Genomic DNA, 24,331 nt, shown 5'->3' with positions numbered 1-24,331 from the left:
ATGAATTCGCACTGAGCGTAACCCAATCATCATATTCCGATTGCTTTTGTCCATGTGAACATAGCTACTGACTTTCATTTTTGACAGCATCGATAAACGAAGGTGGTGATGAACAGGCATCCGCTTCTAGGACGCTGCGATGTGAAAAATTATTTGCATTAGTAAACGTTGTTCCACAGCGTTTAACATCTACAAAGGTTCAGAAAAAAATCAGAGCACGGATCCAACAACCAGTGGAAGAGACGTAGCCACATAGTAATGCAGCAGCAGTGAGTGGCTCTCATGTAATGGAAAAAATAGTTAATAGAACCGGTTTAAAACTGGCTTTAGCAATGAAAAGTGAACCACGGTTGAAGTTTAAAGCAATTTCACTGTTAGCTGTTTTTTTTTTTTTTGCAAAGGGGATGTGTCTAGGACTTCTCATGAATGCCGATTTAATTAGCAGCTGCTCAGGTGGATGGGGCATCAAGCTGGCTTAGTATTAGGAAGCATCATTCGAAGTCCCACAGCTTTTCATTACAACAGAGTGAAATGTAATAAGCATGTAAAAAGCTCCCTCCCCTGATCCAGGTTTAATTTCTTCTCTTTTTTTTTTTTTTTTTTTTTAATAAATTCTTATACTTCAGAAGTTGGTCTACAACTAGCTTTAGTTGAGCCATTTCAGAAAATAGTTGTTATATTTCCTGTCAATTTCATATGTTCAAGCACTGTCTCTGGTGGCTTCTTTTGATTACTGAATCTCATTACTAAACGCCGAACGCATCGGTGCCGGGTTGTTTTCATAGCCTTGATATTGCAGAGAGAGAAAAGACGGCCGAGTTGGAGCTCATACGGCCAAGCTGGATGACTTTGCTCTGATCATAGTGCGTGCCCAGAATGTCAGAGCCTGTTTTTGATCGTCGGAGAGCACAAACATGGCTTCTCATAAAGCCTGGATAAAGTCAGCTTGTGGATCAAAAACGATGGTATGAATGGATGAAATTCCACCGATTGCTTCTGACCTCCCATCCTGGGGTTCCTATATTTTATTTTTCTTGCTCCTCTCTCCTCTCACCTGCCGTCCTTTTTGGAAGGGTCCAGGTCCCTCGCTGCACAGAGATTTGATTTATAATCAGACTCCCAGATAAAAGTTCACCATCTATCTTTGTGGTGTTTACTTTAGCCTGTCTGTTTTTGTCCTGTGCTAATTCGTAATCATCTTTTGTTTATGTCTGGAGATTCATTGATTAGATTTGGCCCCAAAACGTATAAGGGCATAAACAAAACCCTTAATCTCAGGCTATATTATCTCCGTGGTGAGAAGATTATAGACTTATGTTTATGAGAATTGATGCGGCTAGTCTGTGGCATCTTTTAATTAATGAGCCTCTGACCAGAAAGAGAGACCTTAGAACAAATTGTCGCTCCCGCTCCTGGCTTCATGAGTGTCAGGTGCACTCAGGACCCCGGCAGACCTTTGAGGAGCCAGCGAGTCGTGCTGCTGTCATGTGGGAACTCATTATTCTCCAGGAACAGAAGGAATTCAAGTGCAGCAGCCTCCGTCACAGCCAGTCAGGACGGATCAGATCCTGGGTACAAATTTCCTCCGCATGCGTGACGTGAGTCAGTTTGGCATTCAGATATGTGCCCGAGCGTGATGGCAGCTCCAGATGCCGCTAAACAAGCTGGGATTACTCATTCTCACGAAGGAAGTAGTGATAGTTGGTATCAGCCTGAATGCTGTCTATCAAAGTAAGACGCAGCTTTGACTTTAGGCACTCAGTGTTTCTCCTGCTAATATATTAGGGGGAATACCCATCCCCGAAATCCCCTCTGGAGGAAAATTTCATTTAGTTTGATAGCACTAGATCACAGCAGAAATCATTTAGGCTTACCTTATTGTAGAAGCAATCTGCACCATGTCATTTTATTAGATATTTATTATTGACACAGGTTATTATTTGGGTTTCTACTTTTGAAATTCCCGTTGTTCTCCGTCTCGGCAGAGTTCAGCCCCCATTTTCCCTGGGCATGGGGAGGTAATCACTCTGAAGGTGTGGCAGAATTTCAATGTTTAAAAAAAAACAAAAAAAACATTTATATCTGTCAGTTACGGGTTGAAGTCCCTATCCTGTGATGGCCCAGAAAGTTTTGTCATGAGCAGAGTATGAGCAGCCGTTTGACTCCGGCCCCCGCTCTTGTAACGGGTGTTGTTTCGTGACGATCGTCTCCACCTGCTCGCTTCCAGGTGTGACGACTCCTGGCGATGTGCGCGGCTGTCAGGACTCTGAACAGCAGCCTGCTGTGACTTACAGCTGGCCCGACCCGTCAGAACCTAACCAGGCGTAGTAAACAATAACCCTTGTGGAAGACGTTACAGAAATACGAGTCCTTGTCTCCCCCTCCCCCTCCATCCCCTGCTGCTCTACTATAACTCACGCAAAATACGCTCGTACCTCTCAGTCATCAGCGCCTGCAATCGTTGCGTTTCTCATCTTTCGTTTGAGTGCTTTATTTATGGATCGTCTCTCGCGCGAGTCGTAAAATTTGCACCGCGGAGGCCAAACATTTCATTGCATCATCAAGCGCCTCTTGTTTTCTTTTTAACCGTGATTAGTAACATCTAGCGTCTATTTTCTTGCAGGTTCTGCATGCAGAAGAGTGCCAAGTTGGTGCCAGGGGTGACGTTAGACCTCATTGAGAAGTAAGTGGCATCGTACAACGCTTTTCTCTCCTATGTTTGGCGGGGCACGGTCTCGAGACATCATTATCCAGTTTCCTTCTCCTGCCTCTCCTCTCCTCTCCTTGCCTCCCTCTCACTGTTGTTTTCTGTCCTGAAGGTATAATCCTCTGCCTTTGTTTCCCTCTCACTGTCAAAGTGGCAGCACTTTGGCAGATTTAAAGCTCCAAATTTGCCGAATTAACCTGCGGGTGTCGAGCGATTGAACGTGGATCATCTCTTGCTCTCAGGCACGTGTCAGATTGATGCCAGTTCTCGGTGCGTCCAGAGTTTTGCTGTTTTCACTGAACCATGTGGGTAGATCCCCACCTAGCTTGCAGGAGAGGGTGAAATGACACTCATATATTTAGATGCTTGACTTGATTTTTAAAAGGGTAGGTAACTTGGCAAAAACAACTAGAAAAATAAACACATTTCTGTCTGAGTGCCTGAGGGAGTTGAATTTGAAGTGTGTCTCTGCAGTCTCCTAATGATGTGTTTATTTGTCCCACTAAGTTTGCTGTAGGTGAATAATAACTCTGACATCAGTCTGCCACGGACCAGCAAGGAAAACCTGAAGGGGGGGACACGCACTTAAAAATGCATCCGCACATAAAGTTATGCATAAATTCAGACGGTGCTATTTATTTTGTTTTGATCCGGTGCTCACCTCATCCCCTAAAAGGCCGTGTTCCCTTTTTCCTTTCAGCGACGTTGTTGTGCTTTTTACTATAATTGACACCAACAGGCTAATCTGTTGAGCTTCCTACAACTCTTTGCTCCTAGTGAAACATTGTTCACAATATTAGAAAATCACAATTTAAAACAAATACTACATAAGCTGGTCCTGTGAGTGCCTGCTTTTCCTTCCTGAGTTGCTTCTGTCCAGCAGAGCAGCTGCATCCTGCGTGTAAAGGTGGGTTCACACCAAATGCGAACAAGACGAATGGAGCAAGTGATTTTCATTGTATCCCTATCTAAAGGCGATGCAAAAAGGGTATTTTTAGCACGGCGAACGGCACAAATTGGTTGAACAGAGCCAAAACTGCGCGCAAAGCGCAACTTTGCTCGAGTTTGTGTCAATTCGTGTCGCGTTAAGGGTCATCCTCGTCCATTTATTTAAGCGCAATGTGTGCTCAAATGAATGTGTTACATTTTTAGACAGTAAAATTAGGCTGTATTTCTATTGAGCAATGATGGATTTACTGACCATAGACTCCTGTAGTCCGTGTCTTGGTGAGATCCGTCCTCCGACGTGGGGAAGCATCTCCTCTTTCTGGGCCCTGGAATGACAGAAGTACTGCTAGAGCTACAGGTGGTGGTACCGACTGAACCGGGTCCGTCACTGGTGGACCCAGGGGAGGCGTCTCCTTTGTTCCGCTTTCTACATTAAATACCGCACCGCGACTCGCTCAGTAAAACCCATGACCGCCACGGTGAGTTGAACAGACAGGAGGAACCGCAAAACGTACAGATGCTCCTCCTCTTTGATGATGTGGTGAAGCGAGCTGGGGGGAATAGCTGTGTTGTCAGCGCAGCACGCTTATGAGAGGGGCGCGAAATCTTATGCAACAAACGGCAGGCCGCGGTAACAAATTAGATATTCCTTATTCCTTGTTCCTGATTCAGTGTGAATGCACCTTGAGAGTTGCCGCAGCTGATGTAAGATCTGAAATTATTGTTGTTGTTTTATCTGATGATACACAATTTTATATCCCGCAAACCTTTTCACATTTGTCACATTACAACTACGTACTTGAATGTATTTATTTGGGTTTTTTCTGTGATATAGCAACACAAAGTAGTGTATAGAGGCCGCAAACCTTCTGCTGAGCCCCTAGCTAAAAATCTCCACAACTCATGTGGCCTTCAGATTCGCTAAAGAACAGGGCGCTCAGAGCGCAGAATGAAACATGCCCATAAACACACTACTAAACCTTGTGGAAAGCCTTCTCAGAAGAACAGAAGCTCTTATACCTGCAAAAGGTGAGACATCATATTAAACCCAATAGATTCAGAATGGTATCTCACTCAAGCTGATCTGTGTATGCAGGCAGCTGGGTGAAGATATTTCTTAACATGGTTTAGCCCTAAGGCTGCATATTTAGGGTCACTGATCTGCATTAAGGGAACGTTTGGCGTTAAACAGCCAAATAATTCAGAGACATTTGGTTTGAAAAGTTGTGTAGTGGCTAATTATGACGATGGTATGTAGGCTTTGACATATAATTATCAATTTTCTGATTATTTCTCTTAGTGATCTTTCCTAACGGCATAATTTTCCTCCTGACTGTGTTGGACTTCTTCGTACTTGTGAAAGTGCTTTGTAGGAATACCAATGCATTTACACACAGCAGCACAATTAGGTGTTCCCGCATTTGATGTAGCTTACTTGTCAAATCAGGACATTTCTCAGTTTATTTTCCCAAACTATTAATGAGAATTATTCATAATTCAAACATGTATTTTTCCCAGTTTTTCTCGCTCGTCTAATATCGGCCCTTTAAGTTTAGTTTTCCTCTGATCTTTTGATTTGTACACACCGTCACCGCTTCTTTTCATCTCCTCTCAAACACCGCCGCTCTCCAGTTGAGGGAGGTTGTGCATGAAATGCTGTAGTGCAGCAGAGCTACGGCTAAAGGACTTCCAAAGGCAGGATGGGAACCCACTCCAGAAGTGATGAACACCTTTGAAGAAGCGTAGCATTTTTATTCCCCCCCCCCCCTCATATATTCTTTCTTCTCGGCCACTCTGACATTAGTTGGTGGATTTGACGACACTGACGCTCTCCCCTCATGCTCCGAGCTCTCATGTCCTTTTTATCTTTCATTTCTTGTCTCCTCTGAATCATCCTGTGGAGTTCAGGAACAATAACGTTTGACCTGGCGGCTGAACGGACAGCTCAAACACCCACAAATGTCACAGGCTTATGTTCGAGGTTACAATTTTTTAAATTATTATTTTTGTCTTCCTCTATCTGGCTACGAGTAAAATACTTTTGCCTTATCCGCAGCTTATTTAATAGTTTTTGAGTCAATCTTCCTGCTAAAGATTGTGTTTTCTTGAGACTTCAGAATTGGTTTCTGGACTTCTTTTCTTTCTTAAAGGAAAATAAATGTTGGATGCACAATTCTAATTATTTCTAAATATAAATACTCTTGAGCAGTTGCCTAAAGTACACAGACTAATGTCTTTTGAACATGATGCAGGGTCCAGGATAGATCATGCCATTGAAAATTAAATATATTACTTTCCTTTATTAACATGAAATCTAATAGTATTGTGATTGTGATTTCAGAAGTGGTACTAACTTGTCTGTCTTGAAGTCTCAGCGGCTCATCAGCATTGGACCACAGAGGCCTAATTGTGCTCTTTGGTTGATTGCATGTCCTATGTCAGGCCGTTTAAGTGTTGACTCAGCCGATGTCTGTTTTAGCTAAATGATGGGTATCCTCAGAGCTCATTAAAGACAAAAGAGACCAAACTCCTCTCACCTCTCATCTCTCTGGAGTTGGGTCAGCTCTTCGATTAAACCTGAGACCCAGAATCAAACCAGAGAGAAAAAAAACACTTTTAATTACTTGACTTGATAATAATCTAGATAGTCTAAAGTTTCTGAACCAGGGAAAACCCCTTGAAGTGATACTTAAAGACCCCCTCGTATACGTCTATGCAGTTTTTGACTAATTTTGCTGATTGTTTTGGCTCTCTGCCCCACGGTAAAGACTGCTGGGTGTAGATGGTTCAATGTTTTTGTAAGAACATTGCCATATGGGATTTGTTTTTAATGATGAACACTACAAGTTACCGATCCCTTTGTTGGTACAAAAATGCTTTTTTTCTGTCCTTAAAACTTTAACCTGGGTAATTTTGATTCATCCAACAAAATGGTAACAACTTTTGTCTTTAGTTGGGTTATGTCACCCAGTGGGTGATCCATATGATTCATATATTCTTTACTCATAAAAGCCCCTACCAGAGGTATCAGGCTGCACACTATCCGTTAACCATGGCTAGAATCCACTGAATGGTTTTGTCTCAGCGCATTTTAGCTCAGGTGTTACAGCTGGCTTAAAATCATAGCAACCAAAGGTTTGCAGGACACCGAGTTCATTTAAAATCAACTTTTACTTTTCACTTAACCTGAATAGGCCTATGGAAAATGAGTCTGTATGTGAATCCAGGCATGAGTGAATCAGTGGTGAAGGAAGTGTGGAAGAAACCAGTGTTTAACGCGAGCGAGGGCATAATTACTGCCTGGTTAAAAAAAAAAAAAAAAAGATTACACACTCTAATATTTCATTGGACCGCCTTCAGCGTTGATTACGGCACGTTTTCATTGTTGCATTGTTTCGATGCGCTTCTGCAACGTCACAAGATTTAATGTTGCATTCATTTTTCTCCAAGATCTTGCGTTGATGATGTTGGTCTGCCCCGCTGAGCAAAGCCTTCACCGGCACTTCCCAAAGATTCTCAATGGGGTTAAGGACTGGACTCTGACTGCCGATCCATGTGTGAAAATGACGTCTCATGCTCCCTGAACCTCTCTTTCACAACTCAAGCCTGATGAATCCTGGCATTGTCATCTTGGAATATGTCTGTGCCATCAGGGAAGGGAAAAAAAATCCATTGATGGGATAACCTGGTCATTCAGTATATTCAGGTATTCAGCTGACCTCATTGTTTGAGCTCATAGTGTTGCTGAACTTAGACCTGACCCACTGCAGCTCCCCCAGATCATAGCACTACCCCCACAGGCTGGTACAGTAGCATTAGGCATGATGGGTGCTTCACCTCACCTGCCTCTCTTCTTACCCTAATGCACTCATCTCTCTAGAACAGCGTAAATCTGGACTCATCAGACCATATGACCTTCTTCCATTGCTCCAGAGTCCAATCTTTATCATCCCTAGCAAATTGAAGCCTTTTATTCCAGTTAGCCTCACTGATGAGTGATTTTCTTAAGGCTACACAGCTGTTCAGTCCCAATCCCTTGAGTTCTCTTCACATAGTGCGTGTAGAATTGCTCTTACTTTCGCTATTAAACATAGCCCAGAGTTCTACTGTTGTTTTTCTTCGATTTCATTTCACCAAACGTTTAAGTGATAACAGATCACGATCATTCAGGATTTTTTTCTGGACACATTTTTTCTTCGAAGACGATGGGTACCCACTATCCTTCCAGTTTTTAAATAAGCATTGGACAGTTCTTAACCCAATTTTGGTAGTTTCTGCAGTCATCTAATGGGCAGCTCTTACCTATTTGCTTGGTCAAAACCAGGTGGCAACATTTTTTGTAGCATCGCAGCAAATCTGCCAACTTAGTTCATTTATTGTTGACATTGTTGACCCCGCTACTTCCCACCTTCTCAGGCAATGAGATAGAAGTCCCATCAAATGGAAAATGGCCGTTCAGACTGAGGTTTCTTTAATAACATCAGGGCCAGATATGACAGTGGGCTGGATCAGATCTGAAAAGATTAGACTTCTGCTGTTCAGGCTGTCATATCTCTGTCACACAGGCCACCAAAATCATACTTTGGGCAGTATGAGGTCATCCTAAGTCCTGACCTAGTTATTTAATTTTTTTTGTGAAAGAGGTTTCATTGACTGGCTGCCACTAACCCTTGGATTAGTTGTCTCTTATGTCCACACAAAACAATGACCCTGCCCTTGATTTTAGATGCCTTTTTTTATTCCTGAATAAATCCTACATCAGAATCAAGTGTCTAAAATAACCAAAAAAAAAAAACTTTATTCAGAAAGCCCTCAGACATATTGTTCAGAATATTACTTATGAGTATGCGCCCTTGATAGCAAAATGACAAAATAGTAAATGACTAGTAGTTTTGGACAACATCAGAGCAGGTGTATTCAATCAATTAGCAGCTTCTAGCTATTTTGCACAGCAAAGGGAAACGTTACCTACACGACCAGCCATTGACAACTTTCTAACGTTTGGGTTAATTTACTTTAAAACAGTTTATGGCCATAAGCATGTCCTCTGAATTTAAAACAAAAATGGTTAAATTTCCTTGAAAACACAGCGGTTGGCCGCTCCACTGTCACGCAGCTTAGTAAAAACAAACTTGTCCTCCTCCTCACATTTAGTGTAGAGCTGATATTCATGTGAAGTTTGTAAAATCACGCTAGGTTACGTCACTTGCTTATTGTTTACACAAAGAGCCCAGGCAGCACATTTAGTAGTATGGGTTATGTAATTGGTAAACTGAACAACTTTTTCACTCTTTTTCTTTTTTTTTTTTTTCCATTTTCTGCATTGTCCTTCTTCAACACATGGGTCTGAGCATGTGTGGACAGCCAGCCATTACACTCAGTGTCCACTCATTTCGCTCATGTTGTCACCTTTAAAGGTCGCACATGGATGGAAATGGCACCAAACACTCATCGCTTCATAGTATAACAGCAACTTTGAATAGTTGCATGTTGATGATTTGTTTAATAATTAGATCATTCTTTGGTCTTCACTCCATCTGTGCACCCTTCTGTCTCCTTTTCTTCCTACGTTCGTCCAACTCACATTCTGGACGGATCCAGTCACAGTAGCCTTTTTTTTTTTTATTTACATAATAGAGTCACGAAGCTCAGGGCATGTGGATTTCACCTGCTCTTTGTGGGCTCCTCACATACTGGCTCATCCCTTCTCGTTTGTCTCAAAGAGGGGGTGTTGATGCAAGTGATGTTGTAGGCTGATCCATATTAAGCCTTCCTCAGAGTCTTTCACTGTAAAACTTTTCACACGTTGACACAACCTGCTGTACTTCAGTCATCAGCAGGTTTCTAATACCAAACGCTGTGTTTCAGGGGTCATGTCACCTTAATAACCCTCAGTTTGGAACGGGGCGGAAATGCTGTATCGATCCGGTAATTAAATACTTGATGCATTTGCTGCTTTATGACGTCAAGAACAACCCATTCCCTCAAGGTGGCAGAGATATGTCTGCATATTTTCATAACAGAAGCTATGAAAATAACTTCCTCCTTTATACAGAGCTTTCTGAGCCTGTTTACATCCAGTAGCTTTTATATGGATGTATTTATAAAGGTAATAAACTGGTCACCTCCATTAGGAAAATATGTTATGAAGCCGCTGCCAGTGAAGCTGACTTTTTGTTTTATTTTAAGGCTTCGTAATCCAGAATGGATATAGTGTCTGCATCAACCCTTTTAAATGTGAACTTTAGCCTTTCTTTCTGAACGTGTAAACATCTATATACTGCATTTAGTCCTATTAATTAGTCCTATTAATTAGCGATCGGCTTTCTTGCTCTGTATAAACCCAACCCTGATGGGGAGCATTGAGTTATATTGACAAATACCTTAGAACTTGGCTTCTACAAATACTACGTTACTCATCTGTCCTTCCTTCCTTCCTTCCTTCCTTTGCTTATCTGAGATTGGGTCGCGGGGGCAATAATAAAGGGGTCGTGGCCAAGAGCAGCGCGCTTGTAGTCAGAGAAGGATGCAAGTACCCGGTTCGATCCCCAGCTCTTGCACTCTGGGTCCCTGAGCAAGACCCTTAACCCCAGATTGCTCCCCGGGCGCCGCACATGGCAGCCCACTGCTCCCCAAGGGTGATGGGTTAAAAGCAGAGAACAAATTTCGTTGTAATGTATGTTTCAATGTATGTTTCATTGACAATAAAGACAATATTACTACTATTATTATTACAGCAGGTCCAGGAGGAAAACCCAGACATCCATTTTAACTTTTGATATGTTATGCGCTAATATCCCCCACTAACTTAGTAAACGCTTTATAGAGACTTTTCAGCCATGACAAACATGATCCAGTCAGCGGGAAATCACAGACTGTCTGGCCGAGTAACAACGCAGCACCAGCGGCCGTAACACTGCAGGCTCGCCTGTCAGCGGGTCTCTGCCGCTCCTGAGCAGAATTAATACTGGGTCATAATCCTGATTAGCTGACTGCACAGATGAATTTAGAGGTGCACTTTCTCACCTAAAATCATCTTAAAACAACTTTTTGTGATAAATGAAGGTTATTAAATCGATAGGTTTGTAAACTCCTCATCTCCTTACTCCAGCCTTGTGGAGTTTGTGAGAGTTTTTGTTGCTGCACGCAGCCCCGACTCCTCAACAAGCCCTGAGAAAGCAGAGAAGTACTGAGTGGCTTGAGGGACCAAAGCCCCGGGAAAGTAAAGCTCGGGTAAATGAAACTAGTCGGGTACATGTGTATGGAAACGCTACCCGTGATTTGCAAAGCCACAGGCTTCTGAGTGGCAATGGAAAATGGACTCTTGTTGTAAATCAATATGTTAAATCCAAAGACAAAGTCTTTGAAAACTCCCCTGAAAAAATTCCCCTGAAAACTCTTTAGTTTTAGTTCAGGGATTGATTGAGTTATAATAATAATAAAAAAAAAACGTCCTGTCTCTGAATAAGGCTGCAACTAATAACTTTGGTAGACTACTATTCATACCTCCATTCGTGTCTATCTCCAGCGGTGATCGGGCAAGAGGCAAGGCACAACCTGGATAGATTGACAGCCTATCAGAGGGTTATAGTCACACAGTATCTCCATTTTACCTGATTAGTTAACTTGTTAAGACATTTCTAAAGGAATCTTTGCCTTCTGTGAGGGCTAAATTGTAAGATTGCTATGTCATCGTTTCTTTTTTTGTACCAAGTGCCTAAAATACCCCTCATGCCTTAGTAACTGGCATTGCTCTGTCGACTCTGTCAATACAACAAGAGATTCAAACAGCAGGGAAATATCAAACTTGCATCCTTGGTAACTATAGTTACATCAATTTAATTTAGCAGACAGGGTGCTGATAGCAACTACATAACATTGATGAGAGAGACTGCATTTAGATGAGAATATCTCCCTTCTAGAGGCTTAAGTGATAAACGCTCTAGGTGTGCTCCACCGCACGAGTATATTGGTAATCAAATGACCAAAAAGATCTGAAGTTCATAATAAAACATGGACTCGCTTTAATTGACCTTAGGTGGCCAAATTACAGTTAGAAGTCAACTTAGTGTCAGTATAGGCAGGCATAGTACATCATTTTTGGAGTCATTCATAAATCACCTTGATGCTTGTTTTTCTGCTGAAGTTGTCTTCATTATTTTTTGCCACTACTGACTGAAAATGGAGCCTTTTAGTTTTGTTATCCTTAATCACTAGACAGATGGATAAACTGACATGCAAGTCTCGGCCCAAGCTTGGTTTTCTGGCTGAGGATGGGTAAAGTTCAGTTATGAGCTCTGTAATAAAAGGAAAAATTACGCAGTAGAGGTGCACAAAACATTATTGTTCATTAGTGAGATATATTAGTTGCGATTAACTATTCACTATTCTCTTTGTTGTCCATCATAATGATGACCACATTACTTTATTTAAGCTCTAGCATCTGGAACCCTACGATCTACACCAGGAGTGCGCTGGGAAAAGTTTGATGTGGTCAATGTGTAAATAAAATAATTGTGGAGACAGAAAGCAACAGGTGAGGCACAAAAATAGGAAGTACATTTTAAAACAATTCGTTCTTAAAGTGTTTATTGACTTAAACCGGACATGATTGAGGTACATTTTGGCTGTGTAAAAGGAAAAAAAAGTTTTTAAACTTGTTACAGCTTAGTGGTTCAGTTTCTTGGATTGAATCAAAGCAGAAAAGGCCAACATTTTTACGTCTTATTAAAAGGTATAGATAAGATCGCGGCTCAACTTATTCAGATCTTTATTGCAAAAAAAAAATTATCACTTTTTCAATGCAGTGCCTTTTTGCTTACCTCTAGCTACATCCTAAAGAAGTTCAAAATAATGATAGCAGTGTCTCTGTTGGGCTCTTACATTTATCTGGAAGGTGTAAAACAAGACTATCATTGGAAGCTAAATTGGGGTGATAAATCCTAACTCGATGTGCAGAGCAAGAGATGGACAAAACTCACCCAAACTATGATCGATTGCTCAATCCTGCTCACCTCAACGAGCATTCTTGCCCATTCAGTGATTCATCTATCTATTTCTTCACCCATCCACCACATGGCTGTCTTTTTTTTTTTTTTCCCCTCCTCCAATGTATTACAGAGAATCATCAGCAGGGATATGAACTGCTGAGTGTTCATCCTGACTGCTGACTTTTCAAACACCTTTGGCAGGCACTCAAAGTGCTCAGGAGTTGGCCGGCCCTCATCGTTATACGGAGGACTTGTAGTGCCAGGAGCCTCACAGCCGCTATTATTTGTCACTTAGGGGTAGAAATGGAGGGCTAGGGTCAAGAAAAGTGCAGCCGTGCGGCACATTTATAAAAACTTGGGTGGAGGATGCTTAATGACTCGAGGCGTAATGTATTATTGAAAAAGGAGGGGGGGGGGGGGGGGGGAGTGAGCGTAGCTGTGCTCCGGCGTTGAATCTAATGATGATAATCAACGTCTGGAGATGACAGCTCGTGGTGAACTGCTGTGAGAAATCTGGAAGCAGACACTTAATGGTGACTATGTAGTACAATGCATATTAAGATTTTATACTGAACCAATAGTATGTTTTTCTTCCTTAGGTTAGTTAAGCGAAGTGACTGATTCACCTTTAACGGGGTGTAAAAGATTGGATGCGTATACATATTTAAATAATTCTAACTCATGGTAAATTCATTAAACTTTGCCATACTGGCAAATCCTCTGTCTCTGAAGAGCCTAATAGCTAGAATGCATGGAAGAAGAAGGGGGCTGCTGCTTTGATTTCACCTTTTTATTTGTGAAGTGCTTTTTAAAACATTTAAATGCATTCGTTTTTTCCGACTTGGTCTTTTTTGGATCTGAAAGATACCAACAAAAACTAGGGGAAAACTGCTGACAAAGAGAACTTCTCTTTCTTTGGTAGCTTTGATCTTTGCTGCTTTCTTCCGTATAAAAAGCGTTATTATTTACAAAATTCACCATCTTTTTCAGATCAGGGAATCATTTTTTATTTCTTTTCTTTTTTTTTTTTACGTATACCAGGTTGGTTAGCATAGCACATTTTCCCTTTTAATTTTTTTTCTCAGGTTATCTTTCTCTGATAATAAAATGTTGTTTTATCAGAAACAGAAGAAATCAAGAAATGGAAAAAATCAAGACACGAGAATTAAGCGTGTCTCATCTTATAGCTCCTTGTTGTTGAGTTGATCCCGCTGCAGGATGGCCAGTATTTGACTTTCATGAATAATAGTTATTGTGACACTTTGGAGAAGGTGCTGTTGGGATCAGCGGGAGATTGCCACCTTTGTAAATATTTCACGGCTGAGACGCCTTGTCAAGTCAAATCAGAACACCGATTTATTTCCATGCAGCTCACTTTGTAAAGACAACCTAATCTACATTGCTGCGATATAGCTGCCTCGTCAAACATCTCGTCTTGTAGATCTCAAACATGATCAAAGCGGGAGGCCTGGGTTTACTGTGTGTTTGTTCCTGGTGTCGGTCTGATCTCAGCCTACAGCGGCTCTGAGGCACGAAAACACATGAATATTCAGCTGTTAATCTCTCTGAGTAAGAAAGTTGGTGCCTTCCAATGTAAAATCTCTTCACGCGGTGTTGTAATAGTGCAGAACAGTTGCCACTTTGTGCTCTGAGTAAACTCTGGGACACGCGGTGAGCGCGGCTGACACCATGCCATCTGTGTTGTGTTGCGTTGCAGGATCCCTGGCAGGCTCAACGACAGACGCACGCCCCTCGGAGAGCTTAACTGGATCTTCACCGCCATCACCGACACCATCGCGTGGAACGTGCTGCCCAGGGGTGAGTCTCTTCGTAAACACGCAGATTCAGTTTGGCGCATCCTACCAGCGTCCTCCTCATCAGGAAAAACTACTTCTCTTGGTGTGTCCTCACATGTACGCAGATACTAAAAACATTTCATGGGAATATGCTTTAGCAGCGTTTTTGCTGCTTAGCTGCGCTGATCAGAGATTTTGTGATGCTTTTTAGGCCGATTTCAATATCAGCAGGTTCTCACATCTTGTCGTTAGCTAGAAATAACTTTCAACACGTCTTTTCTAAACATCTGGACATCCTTGCAAAAAAGCTTTACAGTAGCTTTTTAAACTTTTTCTTCCTTGTCTTTCCTTCTTTCCGCTACTCCTACTATCATTCCTTTTGTGTCCTTCTTTGTGAACTTTCTTCCTGAAACCTTCCTTCCATACTTCCTTACTTCCACCCTTATGACCTTCCCTTTCTACTTTTGTGTTTTGTTACCTTGTTTCCTTCATTCCTTGTGTCCTTCCAGCTTTCCGTCCCTTCTTGTAGCCTTCCTTTTTAACTTTCTTGTCTTTTCTTCCTTCCTTTCATCTTACTAAGTCTCCTTTTTCCTTCTGTCCTTCTTAGTTCCCTTACTTCCTTATTCCCTGCCACTTTTCTGTGCCTGCATTCCTTCCTTGTGTCTTTCCCTTTCCACTTTCTTCCTCGTCCTTTTTTCCTTAGCCCCTCATGTCTTTTTCTCCTTATGTGCTCCCTTATGTCCTTCCCTCCTCACTCAGGGTTAAGTAAACAGTCATAATCCAAAAAAGTTCTTCTCAGTTTATTTCAGTTTAGTCAGAAGATTTCTAATTGTACGGCGGGTGTTCATAGAAAGCTGTTTTTCTGAGAAATTCATAAATTTGCATGAAATCTTGGGAATGTTTTCGCCTTACTTGTGGGCCCTCTACAGAGAAGCTCCAACTGCATCCTCTCTCTTGTATTTAACATCATAAGAACAACTCCTGCTGTGAAGTGCACATGAAAACACCAACACCCGAGGAACGCAAAAGCTAAATTATCTGCACTTTCTCTCCAGTGCTAATTAAAAAAAAAGCTTTAGGAGGGATTTCCACAAATGCTTCATTGTGATGCTTTATTATAACCATGCCACACGATGGTCTGGAAATATAAGGATAAGCTCCTTTCTAAAAAGATTTAGCTGTAATAAGCTATAATATATTTTTGAAAACACTCACTGGGGTTGGTGGGGGGGAGGGAGGATCAACTTGCAAATACATCAGAGACATGCTAAAAAGCTAATTTAAACATATCTTGGCGATGATGAAAAATGAAACGTCCCGCATGGTTCAGCTCTCAGGGAGTCCAACATGGGGCACCTGAAATGAAAAGCAGCGATTTTTAGGCATCAGCAGTACTATAAGAGCATCAGGACATCCCAGGTGGCTGAAGTCATGAGGATGTTGATATAAAATGCCAGAAGTGCAGTTTGTGCAGGTCAGCTCTTTAAACTGAGATTAATTGTCTTTAGCGCACCCTCGCCCTGTGAGTGAGTCCGCCAGTGTTTGGCAGACGGCACAACATGCTGCAACTACCCGTTTCTCAACATGCTTATCCTGAAACCACCAACACACACAACGTGTAATGACGACACACACATACACAGATTACCTGGTGTCCCTCCTGTTTCATGCATGAAACACACACATCCACACAGTGACACTCTCGGGAGTCCCACGAGACCAACCGCATCCCGACTACAATATCATTGTGACAACGCTGATGGCTGCCAAAGCCTTTTAAAGCCTCGGGGCTCTGCTGTTAATGAAGCAATCCCACATTAGAGAGATTCCCTGTAATGAAGGCGCCGCATACACCTAATAAAAATCACACACACCTGCACACGCTGTAACATCAGCAGCCCCGACACAAGCAACATGCTCGTTGTCCCTTATGAAATATCTTCAGCAAACTAACCAGAACATTGTAACTGCCCTGTGTGTTTATGTGTGTGTGTGTATGGATGGATATACAGATGGATGGATTTCTGGTTTCAACTGTTTGAGTCTTCCACATCATTTCTTACTGAGGAGCAGATGTGCCTTGACACTGCAAGCCAACTAGAACCACCATGGTGTCTGTCTGAGCTGCAAAGAGAGGACATGATGGGGGGACACAGCTAATTAAAAAGAAGCCTTTTACTCTCCTGCACATGCTGGAAGCAACACACCAACCAGACAGATCATTTTTTCTCCACATTTAGTCACTTTGTCCCATTTTCCTCTGTTTTATTCTTACATGCAGGTGCATCTAAATCACTTTGCGGCCCTTTTCTGTCTGCAGCATAATGGATAAATTCTATTTTCTCCGCTCTCCAACTTCAGATCTGTTCCAGAAGTTGTTTCGTCAGGACTTGCTGGTGGCCAGCTTGTTCCGCAATTTCCTGCTCGCGGAGAGGATAATGAGGTCGTACAACTGTACACCAGTCAGCAGCCCCCGTCTGCCCCCCACATACATGCACGCCATGTGGTAAGACACGCTCACAAACAAAGCTCGGGGGACATGACCACAGATGCGCAGATGTCTGTGGCTTTGTGGAGCTGCGGGTTAGAGGAAAGACAAGAGTCACCCTGAAGGCCCGGCTGTTAACTCAGATAGAAAGCAATTAAAGGCTGATAAGAGTTTCTAGGAGACTTATTCTTTATTAGGAAACATTGTAATGGTATGTATATTTAATGAACATTTATGGACATGTTAAAAATGAAATTGGGGATTGTACAAACAGTGAAACTGGCCTGGAGGCTAATTTGTGTAAATGTTAAGGAATTTCTAGTTCAAAGAAGCTTCCTAAAACTGTTTTTATTTTGTATGTTTAGTTTGTTTGTGGCTCAGCATTACTAGGCCTGTTGTTAAAAATAATAATGGTGGTAATAATAATAATAATAATAGTTAAAGCTGTTTACCGTGTCTTTCAGACTATAAGTCACATTTATTTAGAGATTTATTTTAAAAAATCCAGGACTAAAAACTGACATTTAATCTGGTAAGGCAATTTATTCAATTACACAACTGCATTCACAATGGGCTGGATAACATAGAACATTCCTGGGAGGTTGAATGGGGTAAATTAGCATAACAAGCCAGCAACTCTAACTACCAAGTTAGAGGTAAGGTTCTTGCCGGTGCATTTTATGCTGAAAATTGTCAAGATAACGCTGAAATTAGACTGTGAGCGTAACAGTGCTACATGCTAAGCTTACAGAACTACACGGATGTTTGAGAGTAATATAGAAGGGTCAGTAAAGCTCTTGAACGTGCATCAGCGACAACATAAGCTAACGCTAGCTGTTATTAGCTTCATGGACAGCCCAATAACGGGGTTCTGTTGTGGTCTGCCCCACACGACGCTCTGCTGTGTGAATGCATGCTGAAACAGCGAAACAACAGACGGACATGTGTTCATTCTTTGTTGTCTATAAGGTAATGTTTTAAATAATTTGTAATGGCTACAGGAGCAGCATACAGTTTTCCCTAGTCTAGAGCGCCCTCTTGCGGCTATGGACGGTAATGTTTACTACTTGGTTCATGTTGGCTCAGTATGATTTATCATTTTAAAACATGTTTTTTGATATACGTCATGCCTGACTAAGTTGCAGGATCAGCAAAACTATAGAAGGCAGTACGACTTGTAGACCTAAAAATATTTAGTCTGAAAATTAATATTCAGCACCAATTCACAACCCGTGTCATCTCAAGGCACTTCACAAAAGTTAATCCAATCATGTATTCATGCAGCCTGGAGAGGAGCTGTTCCATTAGAATGGCTAAAATAATTTATTTTAGCCATTTATTCATGTGTTTTTATTTAAAAGGAGCTTTGTTCTGTTTCAAACCCAGATAATTAGTTTGCCGTCGTCCTCATTGTTAATGTGAACAGCATGGTGAGATTAAAAGAGGCCTTCAGAATTAAGACTGCAGCAGTTAAGAGTTTGGTAAGAAGGTTCAACAAGAGATCTCAAAGGAAATGGTAATAGGACTTTTCAATGGATGGAAAACAAGCTAAGAGGGAAGGACGATCAAAAAACCTGTCAGTACACCCAGGTCTGGACATCCAGACATGTTCCCCTTGAAAAGAAATTGCAAGCAGTAATGTTTCACTTGTGACAGTAAAATCTGTTGGGCTCTCTTTGGCATTAAAGAGAATTCTTAATGCTACACTGACAGACAGGACACATAAAAAAACCCCAAAGAAAACGAACCGCAAGATGCTACAAGAAATTTCCAAAGCATAAAATGTCATCAGAAGAAGAAGCAGAGTCTCGCTACTGTTGAAATGAAGAGGCATGCAGGCTGCACAAGGTTAAGTTTCACGAGAGCTATCCAAGGAGGAAACCTAATAAAAACAGATAGAAAGATGTCTATGATTGTGTGGACAATGCCTATTGTCCACACAACGTTGGTCTACTGTCAAGTTTATTTCCTCACAATAGACATACATGCGCACACACACACACACATCCTCGCTTAATAATGTACGTAGTGAAGACCGTGCCTTGTCTTCCATGGACTTCCATTCATCTTCAAGCCTTTCTATGGCCTAACCCCGACACTAGCCCTAACCCTAACCTTTATGGTTTATAGCTTACCCTAACCTAAACCTAATTGACACCAAAGTGCTAAACCTAACCCCTAGCCCAGAATAAAAGCAAGGACCGACGAAACGTCCTCACTTTAAATAAAATTCCTCACTTTACTAGTAAAATGAGCAAAACGTTTTCTCGCTTATCTGCAATTACGAGAACACACACAGGTTGATATACATATCGTTGTGAGGACATTGCAGTGACTTCCATTCATTTTCTTTTGCTTTCTATGCCGTAACCTCGAACCAACCCTAAACCTAAGGTCACGGGTACAAATCCAACCCTAAACTGAACCTAAACTCAATTCACCTTAGCCTTAAACCTAAGCATAAGCCCAATTTGCATTGTGAGAACATTGCAAAAAAGTCCTCACAATCTAGAATCAAGAATATTGTATTTGTGACCGCGTGGTACCACTGCGAAATTTCTCTTTGGCCACTCTGGTTCACATTACACATAATGAGGCAAAAAACGACAAAAAAACAGGCAATGAACAAGGGTTACATTTTTTTTTTTTTTTTGCCCTTCAAGAGAATCACAGATAACAGATATTGAGGTAGTAGGGTGTAACATATGATGGGCTAGTAACAGTGGGGCTGATTTAAAAGCGTTGGACTGCAGTCAGGGGGCCATTTCCCTCTCAGCTCTTGGGAAGAAGCTGTTCCTAAGCTTAAATGTTTTAGCTTTGAGGCTTCTAAAGCATTTACCTGGTTGGAGAGGGGCAAACAGTGCATTCCCTAGGTGGGTGGGGTCAGTGGAGATGCATCTGGGCCTTCTCTGGACTCGATCTCCAAATGTCCACTCGTTTTGTCGACCGTCAAGTCTTGGTCCTCATAACGATGCCTACATACACAATTTATTTTGACACCCTCTAGAATGTGTATTAATGTCATACATCTGACATTAACATACACACGTGTGAATGATAAGTATTATTCCCAATGGGGGTGTTTGGAGTTGCTTGACCTTTACGAAACCATGATCCCGGGCAGGTTTTTGTCACAGGGAAGTCGCTGCTTTCACATCTCGTTGGTTCCTGACTCAACAACCCCAGGTGAGGTGAAAAATCAATAGCTTCTCTAGTGCATGTTGTTGTTTTGTTTATCCAGCTGTGTTGCGACAGATGCCTTACGTGTCCTTAAACAGACAACTTCTTGCAGCCCTGCTCCCTCATTTACAACCATGCATCTATAAGCAAACAGAAGGTAAACGACGCCTTCTGGAGCTGCTCTGAATGCAGGACGCATGTGGCAAATGTAAACGGCTGAGTCACCCTCACAGCTTTCTTAAATAAGTATTGAAGTGGAGGCCTGAGCCAACATGTGTAGGTGTACTTATGTTTTCTGCCTTTGAGCATATGCAGACTCTTTGTGTCTTCATGTATTGTTGTCTTTACATCTTTTTCTTTTTGCCAGTGTTGCTGTCGATATAGGCAACAGTACTTTTATAATGGTGATAATTACCACCACTTCAGTTGTAGCAACTGGAAAGAGAACACTGATGGTTGACAGACGAAAGTTAACTTCTTTCTTAGCTTAAGGTTTTTAATATCATAGAAAATAAATTGCTGTCTTGTTCTCAGTAGATGCATCCTCCGAGGAGCATCGCCGCATGGCATATTACTTTGTGTTGGTGTTTATTTGAAGGAGGCTGAGCCTGTATGCTCAAACAGTCTGTAAGAAAGTGCCCCCCCCCCCCCCCCCCCCCCCAAATTAATCTCTTATTAGACCACCTTTTTACAGCAGAAACTCTTGGTTACTGTCCTCTTCTTGGCCTTATGAGTCTCTCACATCTTTGTGGAGGAATTTTTCCCCCCACATTCATTGCAGACATTTGCTTAAAGTCGGACCTGTTGAGCTTCACCATTGAAATGCCGTGGTTATTTTCTTTCTCTGCCCTTATGTCATAGATTTGCTGCTCTGTTTAGAATCCATTGCTGTTGAATGACTCTAAAAGGCCTTGATGGTTGTGTTTTGCCCTCAAATCTGGTGGCGGCGTGACCCAATGAGCTGAAGGGGACTTGGATGTGCTGAGTAGTGGCCCGTGGTTGTTTTCCATGCAGGATTCTTGTGTGAACAGGTTTACAGAGAATTTCCTTCAGTAATCTCTGTTTTCTGCAGATCAGCTTCAACCTGGCCATGCTGAAATGCATGCACATCTAGGATAAGTGTCAAATCCAATAAAAATAAGTGTGGAAACATTGAAGTTTCTAAATTTTATTGTAGGCTGTTTACTTTAAAATGAAATTCAGACTTTATAACAATAAACGTTTTTTATGTTCATTTAGATCAAAAAATGATCCTTTATCTTGGATTTGTGACGTTGTACTTTGTTTCATTTTCTGGCCGTTAATATATTTAGGCTTTTTTCAGCTCCTGACATAGAACTTACTTATAAATGCAGACTCATTGAAATAAAAATAAAAAAAACAGACCGGTTTTAGTTCTTTCCTCGACTTGTGATTCTTTACGTTCTGGGAACCTAGAGCCATTTTTTTTTATCTTTAATAGAAACTATTTATGCCTGTGCTCATGCTAATGGCATGACAATTTCCAGAGGTTAATGGTGTGTGGATCGAATTTAAAAATGTCTCTGTTCTTAGGTATTGACCTTAAGGGAATCCATAGCATATTTAAGCAACATCTTAGTTCAACTGCTGGCCGAGATCAATATTTGCCTTTAAATATGCCTTCTAAAACTGCTCAAATGGGCATTACTTATGTTTAAAACAGCAAAATGTGTTTGTTGTCCAAAGATTGTCTATTTATGTACCTTTTGTTTCATTGCTTGAATTAAAAGCAGTCATCATATCTCATGAAGAGGCTTCACCTCTTTATCTATAAAAAATAAATCCTAGAGGCTTCTACATTCGGGCGGTTATTTGCTGCCTGTTGAGACAAACACTGAGTTTAAGTTTGCACCATTACTTATCTTAGCAGTAAGTCACTTTCACAGTTTTTTTGTCCACCATGTAACCCATTAACATACCTGTTTTACACACAAAGGCCAGCTGCAGCCCGATGACCCCTTTGCACTGTGTAAGAACCATTATCTAATCGTCCATCTTCCTTTAGTTACACAAACATCTCTCCATCTATTTTTTTTCTCTGCACCGTCTTCTAAAAATGCCTCTTTCTGCTTCTCCCACTCATTATCTGGCTCGTGTTGGCAAAGCCTCCGGGAGAGGCTCGTTGTGTAACCGCCTGGCATCTCTTCCTGTAACAAATATCGCTCTTTACTCCTTGATAGCGCCGTAGTCTTTCTTTCTCGCCGGTTCACCCCCATTAGTTTAGATTGCGGGTACTTTTCAGTGTTTGCGGCCCAACAAATTGGGATTTCACAACACCGCATGCAGTATTAAGCAGGGTAGAGTAACGACTGAGGAGTGGGTTAGGAGTCCAAGCAGCCAAACTACGAGGGCAATAAAAAAAAAAGTGTAAGTGCTAGAGATAAAAGGCAAGTGGGAAAATAAAAGTTTGGGCCAGCATGAACTGGACAGGGGAGAATGGAGAGGGTGGGGGTGGGGGGGGATAAGTGCTTTAAGGGCTTGCTGATTCATGTTAGTGCCACAACACAAACAGCTATTGTTATTCAAATAGGGCAGAACAGAGCAGGGCAAATAAGCCTGGAGGCTGATTACTCCCTTGCGGGCCATTTCATTGCCAGTAGAGTGCGTGTGTTTTATATTGGTGCATGTTGTTGCACCACTCTCTGCAGGCAACCGGAGAAAAGAGCTTAGTCAGCCGCCAAATGCTCCCATCCACAGCCCCGGTGTTGGCTGTCCCTTCATTTCACACCCGAGAGCTCTGGTGATGAGTCACTTGTTCGTACTTGCGAGCAAGTTAACGGTGTCCTGTTAAGCTCGGGGCAGCCTCCATCCTAGGAGGACGTCTCTGTAGACGAGACGGTTCTCTTCGCTCGTTTCTATGTTGATGGGTTGCTTAAAAACCAGCAGGGATGGACCTGTGTGCTGTAGATTCCTTAATTATGAAACCAAAATATATATATATATTTTTTTTGATTCCCAATTTGGTAAAGGAGAACACCTAAAACCATGTTAGAGATGCTTGCTTTGTGTAGGTTTTTCTCTGCGTTTAATTTTTTATTATTTTTTTTTGTACAACTTTACTTATAATTTGTTGTTACTAATAGGGCTGGGCTGTTTGGACCAAAATTAATATCTCAATATTTTTAGGCTTAATGTTAATATACAATATCTATCTCAATGATATTTTTTTTTTCTCATAAAGTAGTATTGTTGAATCAAAGCTTTATCCCAAATGTCTCAAAGGCACATTCTTAACAAGCAGCTGTAAATAAATATTAGAAACGGCAGAAAAATAACCTGCTGGAATACATAAAAGTGTAATTATAACACAAATCTGTTATTTAAAAATCTCCATATTTTTAAAATCTCAATATATTTCCCAGCCCTCGTTGTTAAGAATATAAAGACAGTGTACAGCGCTTTTACAATATTTGGACCCTAACAGATTTTTTTTTTCTGCTCGTTTCATATTTTTGTCACACGTAAATGTTTCAGGAGGCAGCAAAACCTAATTAGGCACGAACAGCCTGTTTATGGTCATGGCCCACAGCGTCTGAGCCGGATTTAAATCCAATGTGTTTTGTTTGCGGCCTGTTTTGGATTCTTGTCGCGGCGCGTGACCCAAGTGCTCTTAAATTTAGGGTTATATGCTGATGTCGGGACATTCTCCTTTGGGATTTAGTGCCATACAGCACGTTTGATGTCTCCCGTAAACTACAGCAGGTCGCCCAGATCCTAAAGCAGCGAGACAAGCCCAGACCATTACCCTACTACCTCCGTGTTCTACCAACACAGTGATGTTATTATTATGAAATGCAGATGTAACACGACTCCCAGCTTCTAAAAAGTTTCACTTTTGTCTCACTGGTCCGCTGAATATTTTCATAGAAGCCTTTGGGATCATGAGGATGTCTTTAGTAAAAGTGAGATGGGCCTTTGCCTCCTTTCTAGTCAGCTGTGGCTTTACTGTCCAATGAATGGCATTTCCGCCCAGCCTCTCTTTTATTGTTAAATCTCAAACACTGACCTTAACTCAGATGAGGGAGCCTAAGGTCAGTGCTTTGACTGCCTTGTTGAGTCGTTGATGCTCTCTTGAAGTAATTTTTTGGGGGGCCAGTCACTCCTGCAAGATTAATCTCTGCTCAGGTTTTTCTCTGTCTGTAAATAATTGCCGTTATTGTTCAGTTGTATAGTGGGTCAAGTCTGTTTATTTGAATCTCGG

The 24,331-nt window shown here is 41.6% G+C and overlaps 1 protein-coding gene across 1 annotated transcript in view; it reads left to right on the top strand.

Moving 5' to 3' along the window:
- rptor (regulatory associated protein of MTOR, complex 1) overlaps window positions 1-24,331 on the top strand; it is a gene marked incomplete in the record, with an annotated part of 186,644 nt that overhangs the window by 84,022 nt on the left and 78,291 nt on the right. The window contains 3 exon segments of the mRNA XM_036137100.1: window positions 2,624-2,683; window positions 14,363-14,463; window positions 16,803-16,947. Coding sequence (XP_035992993.1) covers window positions 2,624-2,683; window positions 14,363-14,463; window positions 16,803-16,947 — 306 coding nt within the window.

Source organism: Fundulus heteroclitus, chromosome 5, assembly GCF_011125445.2.
Source record: "Fundulus heteroclitus isolate FHET01 chromosome 5, MU-UCD_Fhet_4.1, whole genome shotgun sequence".
In the NCBI taxonomy this organism is placed as follows: Eukaryota; Metazoa; Chordata; class Actinopteri; order Cyprinodontiformes; family Fundulidae; genus Fundulus; species Fundulus heteroclitus.
The sequence above is the reverse complement of the archived record's forward strand: the minus strand, read 5'-3'. Positions and strand labels throughout refer to the sequence as shown.